Here is a 17,955-nt window from a genome sequence, read left to right on the forward strand (position 1 = left end):
GAGAAGGGGATGAGTAGAGGAGCAAAGAGAGGGGACACATAGAGGAGAAGATAGGGAGCGATTAGGGTTGTGTTGAATGACCTAATCCTCCCAATTAAGCTTTATTTATAGTGGTCAAGAATACATTAAGTATACCCTTCACCCTAATAGATGTGAATAAGAGACCAAAATAAAAGGGTTATTACATTAATGTCTTTGAAGCTTGATCATATTTTCCAACATTAAATAGTGGTAAAATTGAATGCCACAAATCTTTGAAAAAGCATAAAGACCGTGACTTGGGATTCTAATGATAATGGTAGGTCTCTTACAAATTTGGTTGACTCTAATTATTGAATCAAATCATTAAAGTTTCACCACTAGGATTTTTTGTAATCCAGTTAGATAACTGCCATAAGTCGCCTCTCCTCTTTTCTTTAGTTTGATCGGTTTGTAGGGTGATGGGATACTTATAGTACATTTTTCTCTCATGTCTATTCTAACAGTATATGTTTTGTTGGATGACCTTTGGTGACGTCCTTTCTTTTTTTTTCTCTAATTTCGGCGAGCCAATCCAATGTCTGGGCCAACGATTGATAGGGAGCCTTTTCTCTCTTTAAGTCCAATTGGATAGGTGTTAGAATGTTAATTAACTTTCAACAGTATCATTTCTCTTCTTTCCTTCTTGGACATGGTTGTTTGGTGAGCTGGGTGAAATGGATCCAAGTAATTCTAGCTGATCAATTAACTGGCAAGTTATTAATTCATTATTCTTTTCACAGATATTTTGACTTTCCACATGGGCTAATCTAATACTTACTATCTGAATGAATAGATGGGTGGAAAGATTGTTTTCCTAAGGCTTTTCTGTCAACATTGCTCATTGAAATTTCACAATTAGTTCTTAATTGTTGTTTGTCATCAAAATTAACTTCATGGAGAACATTGGGCCAACAATCACTCCTTTTTTATGATGACAAATACTTATGGACAGTTAAGAAAATGTTGCCAATAAAAGAGAGAAAATGCATCAATATTTTTGCAAGTCCCCTTGATTTTGATACCTATATTTGTGACGTTGCTCCCCTCTAAGTCCAATGCATTTGTTTTGTGCATTTATAATTTGTTTTGGTTGCCCCTTAAATTAATCAAAGTAATTCAATTGAATATTTTTAAGTGCCTTTTTTTGGGCTTTTCTTGCCCCTTTAACATCATCAAAATTAGGTGTACATATCTTTTATTTTTTGAGAGTTTGTGTCTGGTTGAGTACTTATCCTTAGGGCTTTGATGTATAAGATAATTAATACATTTTTTTTCAAGTTGGAATCATTGTTATTATCTCCAAGTTTGAGGGAGAGAATAAAAGGAGAAGTATAGAGGATAAGGTAGGCGATAGAATCTGCAATGAAGAATTTCATGTGATATGGTAATCAAATTTAATGTGTCCAAGATATATAAAGTTAGTGGGAGCATAATATGAAGAATTTTTTTCTTGAAGACAAAGAATATTTTTTATTACAAACTAAAGTTATAAACTCCAACTTGAAGGGAAGTATTTAAGAATAGGTACATGACTCTCATAGCAAGAAGTCTTACAAAACCAGAATTAATATGGTGAAGTCCAACAAGAGTCTCATAAGAAGAAGTATACAAAAGTGGCACAATTAAAAGGTGATTTAGTTATATTAGTCTTTTATTTATGTTTAGTTGTTCAATTATTTTATGGCTTGTCTGTAAGAGCTAGATTTTAGCTGTAACTTGGACATGGGTAGTTTAATTGTAATCTAATTCTACTTGTTTCCTTTATTATAAATAGAGGCTCACTATACTGATTTATAATCAAGTCAATGAATTATTTCTCTTTTCCATAAATTCAACAAAGACCGTGAACCTAGCCATTTCTCCTTGAATTCATCCATGACATGAAACATTTGTTGCGTAGTCAAAAGCAACTTTTCTTCGAGCAACTAGTGTGCAACCTTCTCCTCTTGTCAGTAACCAATCAAGTGAGTAGTAATTCATCTTATGTCCTGAGGACTTGAGTCTAGAATGCATCCACATGAGTTGTAACACCATCTAATAGACATGTGATAGCGTCTAATAATGGGAAGAGATCAGTTGGAACTTCTTCTCCAACCTTCTCCTTCAATTTCTCACATATGGTAATCATTTCCGTGGGAATTTCTTCCAAAAACAAATTTTGGGTAAAATTTAGTTCTTGGGCAAAATTGGTTGTTGAACCACAACATTGTCTTCCGGAGCCTCTTTTACTACTTCCCTTGATCTCCTCTCTAATACTAGTGTTACACACTCATAAGGTGTTGGTTTGCAATGTTGAGTTCCAGTGAAAGAAGGGAGAATTGATTGGAAATTTTGGAATTCAGCTACACTTTGAGAAAGGGAAGCACAAGAGGGAGGCAGGGTTTTTTTTTTTTTTTTTTGTCAATCTAGAATGCTTTGTCCTCCACTTCCTTCTTTGTTTATTAGGGTTAACCAAACTTTTACATAATGGCAAAAATGTCACTTAACCCTCTTACACCAAATTATAGTCAGAAAAAAATGGCTACTGACATGAAATCCATAAATTTAGAAGGGAACAACTCAACATAAATAACAAACTAGCTACTAAGGAAAAGATTTGTAGCAAAATGGATACATACAATGCGAGAAAAATGAAAAACAACGGGAGGTTGTGGCATCATGTTTATATTAGTTGATACATAACGTGTAACATCTTTTGTGCACTATTTTAGGGATATTACACATCAAAGCTTTGATACAAGGGTGCATCATTATGGCCCCAAAGCCTAAGAGGTATCACCTAATAAGTGTGCCATATTGGCAATAAACGTCCACTGGACTATTTTTTGTTAGTGTTGCCCTTATCAATGAATATATACCAGTTTTTAGGTGAAAAGTTCATGGGTTATATACCCCTCTAAAACACACCATAAGTGATGTTATGGGTTACACATTTGCGGCTAACACATAATGCTACATTCTATAGGATTTCTATTGATACCGAACTTTCCTTCTTTCATTGATATCTTGCAAACTAGAAGTGATCTCGTCTTGAAATTTTAGGGGGAGGTTTTTATCTTGATTCTAGTCTTTTACAATAAATTTTGTTGGGTTCATTTTAGAATAAATGAGAATAATTTTATCTTGATTCTAGTCTTTTACAATAAATTTTGTTGGGTTCATTTTAGAATAAAGGAGAATAATTCTAAACAAAACAGTTCAAGTAAAACATCCAATTGTCGTACTTTTTTTTGTGATTTTTTCACCTAGTTAGTACCTAAAAACAATAAATTATTTTAGAAGATTTGAGTAGCTAAGGTCCATGTTTACAACATACTAAGAGATCTTATCAAGATTTTGCTGGAAAAAAAAAAAAGGGGGAAAGCATAAGACGCTTTGCACGAAAATATCTAGGTATTCTGATCTTCAAGCTGGACCCTAGTATGATAATTGGGTCCAAGAAAAGGTTTCCCCTATGTTTCCTATAAAATTTCTACTTGAGCCTCTAATCTTTGGCTATGTCTATGTGTTTTTATAATTTTTTATGTAATTCTCTAATCTATGATTATTTCTTAGTTTTTGTAATAATCTCCCTTTGTTATCTTTTATTTTAAGCGACTATGCCTTAATATTTCACAGATTATTGCATGTTATAAAATATGATGCTTTATCATGTAGATGAATAATCAACACTAAATACCAAATAGAAGTAATAGGTATGGATATAAATTTGAATTAAGTTAAGATTGAGTGATAATTGACAATCACATAATAAGTATAAATATTTAATATTAATTGAGTGATAATTGACAATCACATAATAATCATAAATATTTTATATGAATTGACAAATGATATTGATTGTGTAAATATTTAAATTAATTAATTAATTATTAAATTATATTTAATTATTTTATTATTATTATTATTATTATCATTAATTAGAAGAAAAAAAAATGGACATACCATTCCGGCGGGCTTTCAAAAGTGGCATCTAAATAATTAAAGCATCGTATAAATGCTAACTTTTAGAAATCAAGAATTTCGAACAGATCCCATCATAGAATTTTGAACGGATTCTCTCTCCTGACCTCGTTTATGTTCTGACTGAGGCGGAGAGTTTTGTGCTCTCCAGCCGCTGCAAACCGTTTGTGCGGCATCTTTGATTCCTCAGTTTGCCGTAGCCCTAATCAGGTAGTGTACTGAAAACATCAACTTTGTTCATCTTCTTCCGGTCGAGTATTTTTCCTTCCTTCTGCGCGCCTTAGACAGAGGGTGTCACGGATATAAGTGTTGTGAAATCACAGGTCTAAGTAGAAGCTTTGTATTTAGTTTTATTCGGGTTCCTGGGTTTTTTATGTTTCGTTTCTGTGTGCAGCATTGGGTATCAATTTCTTTTCTTTCTTGTTCGTCCTAGTTGATTTTCTTCAAAAAATCATTTTCTCTCTTACAAAACGTTAGCACGTCTCTTATGTGGCCTTTTTGGTTTGTGATTTTTATTACTATGCTAAAGTTTGATTTTTGTGAGAATCTGTGCATTTCGAACTATTCAAAAGGGTATTAATTCTAGATGGTGTTGATGGTTGGTCTGCGATCAGAATCTTTGCTTTTCGAACTATTCAAAGAGGTATTAATTCTATGTCAACCTGTTGGAAGTAAAGTCTGTATGCCTGATTTAATATTTATACCAAAAAATAAAATAAAACACATAGCTGATGTGTATAACTTTCTGATGTTAAAACGAGTTTCACTTTTTCCATATTCATGACTAAACTAAAAGTTACAACAAGCTAGGTTCTGAAGATTGCATTTTCAAATTTCGTCATCGTTGTCGCTTGAATGGTTACTCTTTGTTGAGAGTGAGGAAATATGTCAAAAGATTCAAATGGCCTTGGCATACGCTTTCGAGACTGTTATGGTTTACATCTGAAAGAAGCACTTCTGTCTTTTAGATAAATCACAGCATTATATAATGGGATAGGTCTGTAATGGGCCATATTAATCCGCATCTTCTTCCCAGTGTCCTCTATCCCCAATCTATTCACCAGCCAAAGCTTGCTTTTTTATTTTTTATTGAGACCCAATATTAGTCCTGATGATATATGTGTTCCTTGTCTCTAACTTGATTGCATAATTCATCATTTCTTTTAATTTTTTGTTTTTTAGGGCACAATAATATAACCCAAGTTAACATAGCAACAAACATTTGTTCGTTTGTGTTGGAAGATATAATGTAATTAGGGTATCATTGATGTAATTATTTTATGTTTCTTGTCTATTCTTCACTCTTACTAGGGTGAAAGACATAATTGTAATATTATACTTTTATTCATTTATAAATAGAGCTTAATGGGGAGGGTTTGGACACAAATTCACAACCTCATTTTTCCTCCTTTTTTTCTCCCCAACTTGGGTTCTTCTTCTTTTTCCATGAGGTAATCCATGGAGTCCTGAAAATCAACATGGTATCAGAGCATTGATTTTCAGGATTCGTAGCTATGGTATGTTAGAATTCCAATCTTTTTATTTGCTCGGATTATTACTGCCGCCTATTCCGAGTTGGAATTTTTCTTTGGTATATCATCATCTCTCTATTGTTGTTTGTTCAAGGCCATATTGCTATTGTTATTGCTGCTCGGTTCTTTGCTTCCGCAATTTGTTACTCGGATGATAAACTACTTCATGATGTTTTATTGTCTGGAATGCCTTACCTTCTTGCTTAATCCATTAATTTACTGCTGTTATTTTTTCTCATTTTAATCTGCTGCCCTGCTACCTTCTGGTCGTTGGTTCTCTGCTATCGTCGTCTACTGGAATTCTGTTATCTTCGGTTCTTTGGTATACTGTTGCTGCATACCTAGCCTTCAAACATGAACAACAGATCTTTCGAGAGTTCTGTTAAACTTTGTGGTATCAAACAACTCTGGCGATAATTTTCTGTTCTGCTACCTTCAGTATCGCGTACCTTCACTGCATATCTTTGTTTTTCGTCAATCAAGATCTAATGGTATCTTCTGAGGTTGGATTGCATAATTCTGGCTTGGCCTCCATCTTTCGAGGTTGGATTGCATAACTCTGGCGTGGCCTCTATCTTCCGAGGTTGGATTGTATAACTCTGGCATCTACTGAAAGATCAGAAAGACGTAACACTTCTTGGACAAAAAAAAAAAATTCTCCGTATTTGTTGCCATCCATCTTCGTCAGCACCACTATCATACATCAATTTTTTGGAAAGACGATTCATCAGCCAACAAACCAATCAAATATTTCAGTTTTGGAAATCGTATCTCCATTATTTCTGGAAGTTTAGCTTCGTTGGCACTACTGTCATCCAGCATGTTGACAGAAGAAACTCAACCGAGATTGAAACGTTATTTCTTTGGTATCTTATCATCCAATTGGTTTGGAAGTCGAAAATCATCCAGGTGGTGGCAGACTCCGACCTTGGTTTCCATTCAGAGTCGGAAAACTAGTTTGGAAGGTTCTGTTGGGATTACCGGTATCTTACTATTCTATTTGATCGTTGATATTAATCTTGGTGTGATTTTACTGGTTCCAGATGTCCATCGAGAAAACAGTGAACCAGACAACCAAGGTTCGTGATCTTCCCAAACATCTCGCGTAATCTGCAGTGAACCAGTCATCTTACCAGTAATATATTTCGGGAAGATCTTGATTTGATTTTTCTCTCTATAAAACAACTCGGACCAAGTTCCAAACAGAGCACGTCTTGCTGATTATACACGTTGCTTCAGAATAGAGATATGAGTTGGTGCTTGAGCAATATTGCTCTCAGATTTTCATTCTGCTAAAACAAAATCTGGTTATTGTTTTGTTTAGAAAGATCTCCTGCTCCGTTACAGAAATAGAAGGGAGAGGTGCTGGTTTATTTTCTTAGCTATTTTTGCCTTGTCGTCATTCCGAGTTCTTCGCTAGATTATTTTCTTTGCCGCAAAAACAGGTTTTTACCGAGAATACATTTGATCTTGTTGTTGTTTCCTTTTTGGGAAAATTCTCTGGCTCAACTTCATCGCCAGCTTGGTTGCTGTCTCTGGAAAGACAACGACTTTGTTGTTAATTAGAGTCATATAACCATACTGTATTTAATCTGTCGGGTTAACCCAGCGAATGGGCAACCAGATTGATTCTGTTCTGCTCAGGTTAACTTGGGTCAACTCAGACTCGAGTTAGCTTGACTCGGTCCACTTGTTCTTTGTTTCTATTATAATAATCCGGGTCCCGAGTTCTATTCCGATTCCTCCCGCAACTCGACTATATTGGCCTGATACTTGACTCAGCTCGACTCAATCACTTGCCTTAGTCTGACTCGGTCCCTCGGCTTCGGTTTGATTATTATTTTGGATTTTTTGCAGCTTATTATTCAGTTCAAGCTTATCATTTGTTGCACATCTTCCTTATTCAAGGATGGACTTACTATGGATTATTTAGTATGTCCTTGTTACTCGACATTCATTATTTACCAATTATCTATTACTATATAATTGTAAATTTGGTATGTGTTATTTAGGCATTAGCCCATTTCTACTACTACTATTGTGTCTATTTGATTGAGACATTATTATTGAAGAAAAACTTCTTAGTTGTATGCCTTGGGTTCATTATTTGCTGACTGTTGTCGGCATTTGTTCATCGGATGGAGAATTTGAATTCCTTAGGAAAAGAAAGCACATAATGACCCTGGCTTCAACACTTTATCTTCGTCATTACCCATTACCCATTACCCTTTGACAGTTTTTTCCTACCATCCTTTATTTGACTCTCACTTACCCCTTTGGCCAACCCTTTTTGGAGTGTTGCTTTGGTTGGTCCCTTTTATTTATATAGGTGTTTTTTGAGATTTTTTATTGGTCCCTTAGGTTTTTTTATCGCCGTCTTGTGAATGATATGCATTATCCATTTTAGTGATTATTGTCACTATATTTGTTCGAAATCAAATGAGGTTGGTTTCGGCTTATATTTTATCACTCATTTCTACCCTGTAAGAGTCTGTGCTCGGTGTTGTAGTTATCCTTGGGACACCGTGATGAAGGATTTTATTACTACGTCTATGTTTTTTGTTTCAAGTTGGGATCATTGCCATTAACTCCCAGCTTGAGGAGGGGTTTGGAAGATATAATATAATTAAGGTGGCATTGACGTAATTAGTTTATGTTTCTTGTCTTTTCTTCACTTTTACTAGGGTGAAGGGCGTAATTGTAATATTATACTTTTTATTCATTTATAAATTGAGCTTAACGGGGAGGGTTTGGACACAAGTCCACAACCTCATTTTTCCTCCTCTTTTGTTCCCCAACGTGGGTTCTTTTCCTTTCTCCATGAGGTAATCTATGGAGTCCTGAAAATCAACAGTTTGTGACTATATTATACATCTACTTATGTGTAGGTTTAAACATTATTTTTTTAAAATAATATAGGGTTTAGCTTCTTGTGTTCCCCCCTTTCTTTTGTAAAGCAAATCTATGAACCTCCATGCCTGTGGCTTACTCTTTTGGTTAACCAGTAGTTTTTTCTTAGGCGACTTCACTGAGATAGGAATCTGAGAATTTTCTTAATAGTTGTTGTTGTTTCATTCAGGAGTGGAAAAACTGGAGTCGAGTGCTGCAATTGGATATTGTTATCACATAAATCTTTTAATACGTTTCTGGAATTTTCAGGTCATTGATCTTTTGGATATACACTGTTTCAAATTTTCCTCATTCTTCTGCACAGTAAGAACCAAGCACTATGAACTTCTCAGCCCTACAACTCGAATGTAGCCCTCTTCCTGTTTGTCAGCAGAGCACAAACACGAGGAAATGTGGTGCCAGAATGTTTGTTCACCGAATTGGTAGTTTTAGATGCATCAGCAAGCATGCAGAACAGTCTAGGAGCTTTGTATCCGCTGCTTCTCCTGCTTCTTCGGCACTGGTAGCAAAAGAGAGTAATGACCTGCCTGAACGAGTGGAATCACTGAGTCAAGTCTCAGGTGTCTTGGGTTGTCAGTGGGGAGATGAAGGGAAAGGGAAGCTTGTTGATATCCTGGCCCAACATTTTGATGTTGTTGCCCGTTGTCAGGTATGTCATCCTTTATTTTATTTTTTGTTACATTTCTGTATTACTTTAGTGTTGTTTCCATGCTGGCTATTTCAATGGTTCTCAATGACTTGCAAATTAAACTTCTTTAAGTTGTATATTTCAATTTCTTGATTGACTTTCATTTTCTTACAATTTTTTTTTATTGACATAAGGGTGGAGCTAATGCTGGACATACCATCTATAACTCTGAGGGCAAGAAATTTGCTTTGCATCTTGTCCCATCTGGAATTCTTAATGAGGACACCCTCTGCGTGATTGGAAATGGGGTAGTCGTACACCTTCCAGGCTTATTCAAAGAAATTGATGGTCTCGAATCTAATGGGGTCTCATGCCTAGGAAGAATCCTGGTTTCTGATCGGGCACATTTGTTGTTTGATTTCCACCAAGTGGTAGATGGACTTCGTGAATCTGAGCTAGATGAATCTTTTATTGGAACAACCAAGAGAGGCATTGGTCCATGTTATTCAAGCAAGGTGGTCCGAAATGGCATTAGAGTATGTGACCTGAGGCACATGGATACCTTTCCTGACAAACTAGACAATTTATTGTCAGATGCAGCGTCAAGGTTCGAGGGGTTTAATTATACTTCTGACATGCTCAGGAATGAAGTTGAGAAGTATAAAAGATTTACTGAGCGGTTGGAACCTTTCATTGCTGACACTATACATGTGATGAATGAATCGATATTGCAAAAGAAAAAAATATTAGTGGAAGGTGGTCAGGCAACCATGCTTGATATTGACTTTGGTACTTACCCATTTGTGACTTCTTCAAGTCCTTCTGCTGGTGGAATTTGCACTGGCCTTGGCATCGCTCCAAGAACCCTGGGTGATCTGATTGGTGTAGTAAGTAAAACTACTTTTTGAGTATTTTTAACAGTTTGAATTAGTAAATTTGGTGGAATGGCATAAATGGGGTCAATTGAGGGAAAAGGCATGCCATAGGCAACTAGTCAAATATCTCCTGACTGGAGAAAATAGTCTCTGGTGCACAATTGTGGGGGAGGTGTGGGCGGAAGTGTCTAAGAGTTCTCCTTCAACTGGTAAAAATCAGTTGCACATAGGTGCTGTTCTTTGACTGAGTTATTCCCATTAAGGCCTTCCACAGCAGTTCAGGCTGCTAGTGTGTTTACCACGATTAACATGCGAATGTTGGGCACTCTTTCATGGAGATTACATTTTTTTAGACCTCAAGTCTGATTCTGCTTTGTTTTTTCTTGCAGGTGAAAGCATATACTACAAGGGTGGGTTCAGGTCCCTTCCCCACAGAGATTTTAGGAAAAGGTGGGGACCTACTTAGGGATGCTGGCATGGAGTTCGGTACTACTACTGGACGTCCAAGACGTTGTGGCTGGCTTGACATTGTCGCTCTGAAATATTGCTGTCAGATCAATGGATTCTCGTCTCTCAACCTAACCAAACTTGATGTTCTTTCCGATCTTCCGGAAATTAAGTTGGGAGTTGCCTACAGGCAAATTGATGGTGAAGTACTTGAATCATTTCCAGCTGATCTTTGTGTTCTGGAAAACGTACAGGCAAGTGTATGTGCATTCAGAAGTTGCACACTCTTTCCTATTTGTGGTTTCAGTGGAATTCTGATAAGTGGGATTACTTTTCAGTTTTCATCTTTTTGCTCTGTGAATATTTTCACTAATGATTTTGTCTCGTATTAATCAGGTTGCTTACGAAGATGTACCTGGTTGGCAGACTGATATCTCCTCCATCAGAAACTACAGGGACCTACCTCTTGCCTCTCGCCAATATGTTGAAAAGATAGAAGAACTTGTGGGCGTACCCATTCATTATATTGGGGTTGGACCAGGCCGTGATGCTCTTATAGTCAAATAAATAATCATCGCCAAAAAATATTCTTGTCCTCGGGTAGTGGTGCTGTCAATAAATTTTGCCCAGTGATTTTACCCTTTTGGATGAGATATTTTAGTTTAAGATTTTGGTCAGGTGATAATATTAATGTTTTCAATATTTATTTACATATCTTGACAGCGGAATTTTTTGTTGCTTCAATATTCACATTTAAGTTCGCTCGAACAAGATGAGAATTTGATCATTATTATTCTAAAAAATAGTTAGTGAAAATGAGATAATGTTTAAATTCTTCTTTTTATTAACTATTTTTGCGAATAAAAATGGTCAAATTCTTATTTTTTTTTCCTTTGGGTTCCGATCAAACCTTACATGCTTGCACTCATTGTGAAGAGGAGCTTCAGCAGGCTGGGTAGGGGTTTTCTTTTTTGTCCATTTATATGCCTATAAAAGGGTTTTATATGTAACAAAGAAATTGATCTTTTTTTGTTCTCTTACAAAAACTTGTCTTTAGTGTTTTTTCCTCTGTGTGCTTATTTTTTCTTCTTAATAACCACAACAACCTTCATTTTTGTCCTTCAAATTTTGCCCGTCAAACTTGATGTTAGGATATTGTTAGTCTGAAGATCGCCTTTCAACTTAATTTTGATGGTACAGAGATTTAGGAATTTATCAAGTGAGTTGAGAAGTTTTGACCAGAATTTCAAAATCTCCTCAGTGAAGAACTAAACTCTAGCATTGAAATGGCTAGACTGGGAGTTTGAATGATTGAAACATTACAAAAAAAAAAAGTTGAAGAAAGTCTTACCAATTGAATGCTATGAGTCGGCCCCTCAAACGTTCTTCTCAAAATGGAAGCTGGTGTGAAAGCTGAGCTCTGCCAATCTACTTCCAACAAACATGCTTGGTGAACTTTTCTTTCTTAGAAAGTGATCGAGATTACTACTAAATAGATGGGATGACCAAGAAGTTTTCTCGACATCTCTTTTTTCCAACTCCTTGTGGCCTATAACTCAACGATGACTTGATTCCCCATATGGAGTAGACATTTGCATGAGCCTGTGGCCATAGGATAAAAGATGACCACAATTTTTTTTTTCGTAGTTGAACCTTGATGATGAAGTTCTTGTAGGAGGGTTGAATGTTGGGCACAATCTTGGTTAAGAGAAAATCATGTCTTTTATAAGTGTATTATGTAACTAAGGTGTAAGTGGAACTAAAGGGAATAAGTTTAGTTCATAAGCATAGAATGGTCATTAGGGTTGTAATCATCTATTTAAAGAAAAAATCAAGGTCAAATGTGGCAATTAAGAAGAATCCTCTCTTATTTATCTCTCTATGTATCTTCTTGTAAAAACTCAAACACAAAACTCCAGTTTACCTATCTTCTTCTTGTGAATAACATGGTTGAGGTAATAGTCTTCAATGCTAGCTAAAATGGTTAATCCGAAGGGCATTACCAAAAATTTATAGTGCCCATCATAAGTGTGGAATGTTGTTTCTCTTCATCACCTATTGCCACATTAATTTGGTAATGACCAGACTACAAATCTAGTTTGAAAAATTAATAGCACTATGCAATTCATCGAGTATATAATTAAAAACGGATATAGAATACTTATATTTGATACTAATGCCAATGAGTGTTAATGATAAATTTCGTACTTGGATTTCCTGTACTTTACTCTTTTTTTTTCCATTTAGGAGGCCTTAGTTTACCCTAATAAGAATAAGGGTACATTTGACATTGTATAATATTTTTTATTATAAATAAGAGAAGGGCTCGACCTAATTTTAAGGGAGTCTCTTCTCCTTGAGTACTTTGCTCTCTCTCTCTCTCTTCTTTCTCTTTCTTACTCTCATAAGTTCTCTTCTCTTCTTCTTCTTCTCTCACTCCTACCTTTCTCTTTGCTACCACTCTCTTATTTAAACAACTCTATAATTTGACATACTATCAAAACCAGGTACTAGGGCTTCTTTTCTTATTGCTCAATCTCAACATGGAGCTATGTTGAAGGAGTCCTTGACTGCATTGGTAGGCTGACATCTTTCTTAGTTAGATAACTAATCAAGAAATGCTTTCTTCTTTTCTTTCTTGAGTTCTTCTTTGCTCTAGATGTCTGAGTTCTGAGTTTTTCATTTACAGTGCTTTGCGTGCAGATTTTCAATATTTGGATCTCATAAACGCTATCTTCTAAAGCTTCAATTTTGAGTTCATTAATTTTGCTTGATTTCCAAAATTCCACTTTATTACAAGCTTTAATATTGGCCTTGTTTGATGCTTTCTCCTCATCTTTAGTTTAAAAACCTAAAGCAGGGTTTTAGATAAACAAACACTCCATGCACATCCTTGTCTCTTTGGACACTTTGCATGCAAATGACTGGAAATAGTCATTCAATTATTTCAGCAAGCTAGCTGTTTTTTATTCTTCCCTATTAGCACCTTTGTTTACTCATAGAGGTTACAAACATATTGTGTGCCCACTTTGTCTCTAAAGATTCTATTTTTAGAACAAAGGAGAATGTCTCCTCATTCCATAAGTCAATATTTAGAAACTATTTTTGGAAAGTTCTCAAGTGCTACCTTCACCTTGTTAGAAGATGGGTTCAAGCCTACACTCCCAAAAGAAGTAACATCATGGTAATTAAGAAGACTTCTCATAAAGATGACACAAGGATGTAATTAGTCAAGGAGAAACATGTCCACTTACGTCATTTCTTATGTAAAGCTTGTAGCCCTAAGGTCATTATAGACATTGTAACATTCTCTAAAAAACTATAAATAGACGACCTTGGTTTGGAGTAGAGCATCGAGTTCTATCCCCTTCTCTCAATTCATCCAAGTTCCCTTTGCAAGCCTAAAGGTTCTTCTCTTCTTTCTCTTTCCCTCTTTTCTTTTATTCTTCTTCTTTCTCCAATCTCACTCCTCTTTGCTCGAGGTCCTAATCAAGGGATCCTAAATTCAACATGGTATTAGAGCTCTGAATTTAGGGTCCCGATGTCAAAAGAAGATGCTTTGAAAGTTTGATGATCAAGTCATCCATTGAAGGCTCTTTGAAGAAGCAAGCTCGTTGAGATAAGTCGATTACCTTTGTTCTATTTCCTCATGATATGAAGTTGTTCTAATGCTCAGATAATTGTATTCTTTTCAAGCCGAACTCGTGGTTATTATGATTTTAAGATTGGATTCTTGAGGCTTAAAAGAGAACCACTTCGATCATATTTTGCTTCTCTCATGGCCTCTTATTCATTAAAATCGGTTTGATACAAGTGACGATGGAAGTTCTTGTTTGAAGCATTACTTGGTTTTTTCTTTGCTTCACCATAAGCTTATGATACTCTATATTCTTCACAAAGCCATACATGAGAAATTACTTAAGATTTTTCCAACGATCGGATATTAAATTTGAAGAGGCATTATCAAGTTTTTTTCTCAAATCGAGCATGAAGAATGAACTTTTCTAGTTTGTCGAGCAAGAACAGAAATATTTGGTGATTTTTTTTATTTTGAGAATTAATCTCATTTCTCACCCTCACACGTTGAGAATAAGTGAAGATTTACGTACCCAAAGATCTCAAGAAAAAAAAGGCAAGTAAAGCTATTTTTTATTACCTCCCTTGGCGCCATTCTAGGAAGGAAACTTCCCCTTTTCTCCCTTTTGGCCAGCCACGAATTTGAATATATTTTATTGGAATTTTAGGAAGACTACAAGAAAAAGTTTTGATATCCTTGAGTATTAGGCAAGGAAAGATTAGTTTTTTGGCAAATGATGCCATAATACAAGGAAAATTTTCCATATTTATATTTGGAAATGGCTGATTTGGTGGAAGATCTTCTAAGATCATGATTTGGTGAAAATGTTTGGTTTGATCAAGAAAGATATGATTTTGTTTGGCCAGCCAAGATGTTCCTTAATTAAGTGCATTGTCTAAAGTCATTAATTGAAGGATTGTTGGTTCACATTGATTGGTTCTTGGGTTTGAAAAGTATTTGTTGAAGTCTCTTTCCTAGGCTTTATTTGAGTGAATTATTACTCACGATTTGCCTCTCATGGCTGAAGAATATATTGGAAGTAAGCATAATGTTCTTAGGATTACCACCATACCATTAAAAAGGTTAACTGATTACTTGAGCTAGTCAAAATCGGTTAGGAAATTCCTTATTATCCAAGACTTATTAGGTCATCTGACCAAACTAGAACAACCTATTGATGAAGAAGATATCATTTACAATAAATGGTTTAAAAATGGTACCTTGGTGATTAGTTGGCTTATAAATAACATGGAGGAGCATGTAGCTAATAATGTAATCCTTCTAGAGACAGCTAAACAAATCTGGGATACATTTCTTAGCTATATTCAAGCATTGATAGTCTCCAAAAGTTATATGATGTTTTACAAAGTATGTTCAATACCAAACAAGGAGACAACTTACATGAGTACTAGGCAATATTCAGAGGTCTCATTCTAGAGTGGAAGCTAGCTCAGCCTTACTCCACCGATGTCTCTACTCAAGAAAAATATAGGGAGGCCTTAGCAACTGCTATTTGTGTAGCAAACATCAAGCCTTGTCTTGAGGTTGCCAAAACTCAACTCCTTAGCTCCTCCACTATTCCAAAATTTGATGATGTATGTGCAACCTTCCTTAGAATTCAAAATTCTTCTTTCACCTCTTATAATAAAGTATCATTAGCCATGTTCCACCAATTGAGGTCATGGTAGAAGTTATAGAGGAGGTTGAGGAAGAGCTGGAAGGTCTAGTCCATCCAGAACAGACAACAAGGGATGCACTCAATGTGGGAGATCCAACCATACTATAGAAAATTGTTGGAAACTCCATGGTAGGCCAAATTGAACCACAACTAATCAAGCCTTAGTCAACAGTAAAAAGGAGGACAAGTTTGAACCACAGTCATACAAAAAGACCCTCATTGATGCTGAGTATGAACTATTCCAGAAAATGAAAACTCTGATGATATCTCCTACTACACCTTCCATTGTTGCTTCAGGTATGCTTTCTACCACTACCACTTTTTAATCCTGGATTATAGACTCAAGGGCCTCAAAGCACCTTACAAGTAACAAAGATCTACTACATTCTTTCTCTCTATGTCTCTCAGATAAATATGTGTTATAGCTGATGGATCCCAAAGCATAGTTTTTGGGAAAGGATTCATCTCTGTTACACCATCACTTCTGCTAAAAAATATCCTATTTGTTCCAAAATTTCCCTTGAACTTATTGTTTATCAGTCAACTTGCTAAACACTTTAATTGCACCACTTTCTTTCATTTTTCTTGTGTTTTTGAGGATCTAACAACAAAGCGGGTGATTGGTGGAGGCCAAGAATGAGGGGGGTTTTACTACTTGGACTTGCCTCAAATAAATTCAGTCTCAGCCAAGCAAACTGAGGCAATATTATCTCTTCAACATATTTTTCTAGCTTTTAAAAATTTGTAAGTTTTAAACTGTAAAATATGTCAACTAAGCAAACACCATATGACTACATACTCTCCTCGGACTAAACTTAAAGGTGTTGCTCTTTTTCCTTAATCCACACTGATGTATGGGGACTCTTAAGTGGCTCGAACATTTTCAGAGTTAAGTACTTTATGACTTTTATTGATGATTTTACTCAAGTTACATGGATATTTCTCTTTAATGAGGGATCTAAAATTTTATCCATATTTAAGTTCTTTCATTCTATGGTGGCCACTCAATTTGGTAAGAAAATAAAGTACTTTGCTCTAATAATGCCAAAGAGTATCTCTCTAGGGATCTTGACTCCTTTTTTCAAGAAAATAGTATTATCCATCAGACATCTTGTGTTTACGCCCCTCAATTGAATGGTGTAGCAAAACGGAAGAACCGACATCTCCTAGAGGTAGCTCGCGGCTTACTATACTATATGAAAGTACCATACTTCTACTAATCAAATGCCATACTTACTGCTTCATTTCTTATTAATAGGCTCCCCTCATTCGTACCCAGTCATAAATCTCCACTCTTTATTATTTCCAAAATGATGAACTATTTTCACTTCCTTTAAGAGTGTTCGAGTGCACATGTTTTGTTCATGTTACATCACCTCAGAGAAATAAACTAGACAAAAAATCTATCAAATGTATCTTCTTGTGATACTCTCGAACACAAAAGGGTTATGTTTCTTATAATCCTATTCTCTGGATGTTACTTATGTCTAGGGATGTAACCTTCTTTGAAAACACTTCATACTACTCCTCCAAAAATGTTCCTCCGGGTCCATCATCTGTACAAGCCTCTCCTCAACCGGTTGTGCCCCTTGCTACAGATATTCTTCAAACCCCTGAAGCATTGGTTGATACCACACTTATGGATTTTATCGATCCCATCGAAGTATGTCCATCTCCACCTACTCATGTTCCATTTAGACCAAAATATGATACTTGGCCTATAGCCTTAAGGAAAGAACCCAGGACTTCTACTAGGCCCTCTAGCTCTCACCCAATATCCAACTTTGTATCTCACCATCATTTGTCTTCTTCATGTTGTCAATTTCTTGCATCTATTTTTTCTATCTTTGTACCATAGTCCTATCAAGAAGCTTTAAGGCATCCAGGATGGAAGACGGCAATTGAAGAAGAAATGCATGCACTATATGAGAATCATACATGGACTCTAGTTCCGCTTCCTTCAGGCAAGAAACTTGTGGGTTGTAAGTGAGTTTATACCGTTAAACATAATATGGATGGATTGGATGCTCACCTTAAGGCACACCTCATTGCCAAAGGCTATACTCAGTGCTATGGAATCGATTGTGAAGAAACATTCTCTCTGGTGGCCAAATTGAACTTAATACGTATATTGTTGTCCCTTGCTGCTAATTCCTCATGGCCGGTATATCAGCTTGAAGCATCTTTCTTCCCACGATGAACACAATAGACAAAAGTGAAACAGATGGTTGTTGGAAAGAACACCAATGCATTTAACAACAAAATAGTCCATTTCATCATAAGCTTCCCAAGAGATGACTCATGGCCTCTAGACTCATGATTCA

General features: G+C 35.8%; 2 protein-coding genes across 2 annotated transcripts; both read left to right on the forward strand.

The window, feature by feature from the left end:
* Window positions 1-4,068: 4,068 nt before the first annotated feature.
* On the forward strand, window positions 4,069-11,120 carry LOC137940568 (adenylosuccinate synthetase 2, chloroplastic-like). The gene is made up of 5 exons (XM_068785711.1): window positions 4,069-4,194; window positions 8,676-9,075; window positions 9,249-9,941; window positions 10,319-10,630; window positions 10,773-11,120. The coding sequence occupies exons 2-5, from the start codon at window positions 8,746-8,748 to the stop codon at window positions 10,941-10,943; spliced, it is 1,506 nt and encodes a 501-aa protein (XP_068641812.1). The 5' UTR covers window positions 4,069-4,194; window positions 8,676-8,745; the 3' UTR covers window positions 10,944-11,120.
* A 5,298-nt stretch (window positions 11,121-16,418) lies between these two features.
* On the forward strand, window positions 16,419-17,621 carry LOC137942804 (uncharacterized). Its single transcript, XM_068788540.1, has 5 exons — window positions 16,419-16,452; window positions 16,649-16,833; window positions 16,890-16,909; window positions 17,123-17,417; window positions 17,490-17,621. The coding sequence occupies exons 1-5, from the start codon at window positions 16,419-16,421 to the stop codon at window positions 17,619-17,621; spliced, it is 666 nt and encodes a 221-aa protein (XP_068644641.1).
* Window positions 17,622-17,955: the final 334 nt, after the last annotated feature.

This window comes from Aristolochia californica, unplaced genomic scaffold (genome assembly GCF_029961685.1).
Source record: "Aristolochia californica isolate CCGP_79_NKW_82.1479 unplaced genomic scaffold, dmAriCali1.0.hap1 SCAF_10, whole genome shotgun sequence".
Lineage (NCBI taxonomy): Eukaryota > Viridiplantae > Streptophyta > Magnoliopsida > Piperales > Aristolochiaceae > Aristolochia > Aristolochia californica.

Bases quoted from the DNA above. Each gene is read 5' to 3' on its own strand.
- LOC137940568 (XM_068785711.1), top strand. From the start codon at position 8,746: ATGAACTTCTCAGCCCTACAACTCGAATGTAGCCCTCTTCCTGTTTGT. The intron at 9,076-9,248 runs GTATGTCATCCT...TATTGACATAAG, and splicing joins ATGTTGTTGCCCGTTGTCAG to GGTGGAGCTAATGCTGGACA. The intron at 10,631-10,772 runs GCAAGTGTATGT...CGTATTAATCAG, and splicing joins GTGTTCTGGAAAACGTACAG to GTTGCTTACGAAGATGTACC.
- LOC137942804 (XM_068788540.1), top strand. From the start codon at position 16,419: ATGACTACATACTCTCCTCGGACTAAACTTAAAG. The intron at 16,910-17,122 runs GTCATAAATCTC...ACTTATGTCTAG, and splicing joins GCTCCCCTCATTCGTACCCA to GGATGTAACCTTCTTTGAAA. The intron at 17,418-17,489 runs GTATCTCACCAT...TTTGTACCATAG, and splicing joins CTCACCCAATATCCAACTTT to TCCTATCAAGAAGCTTTAAG.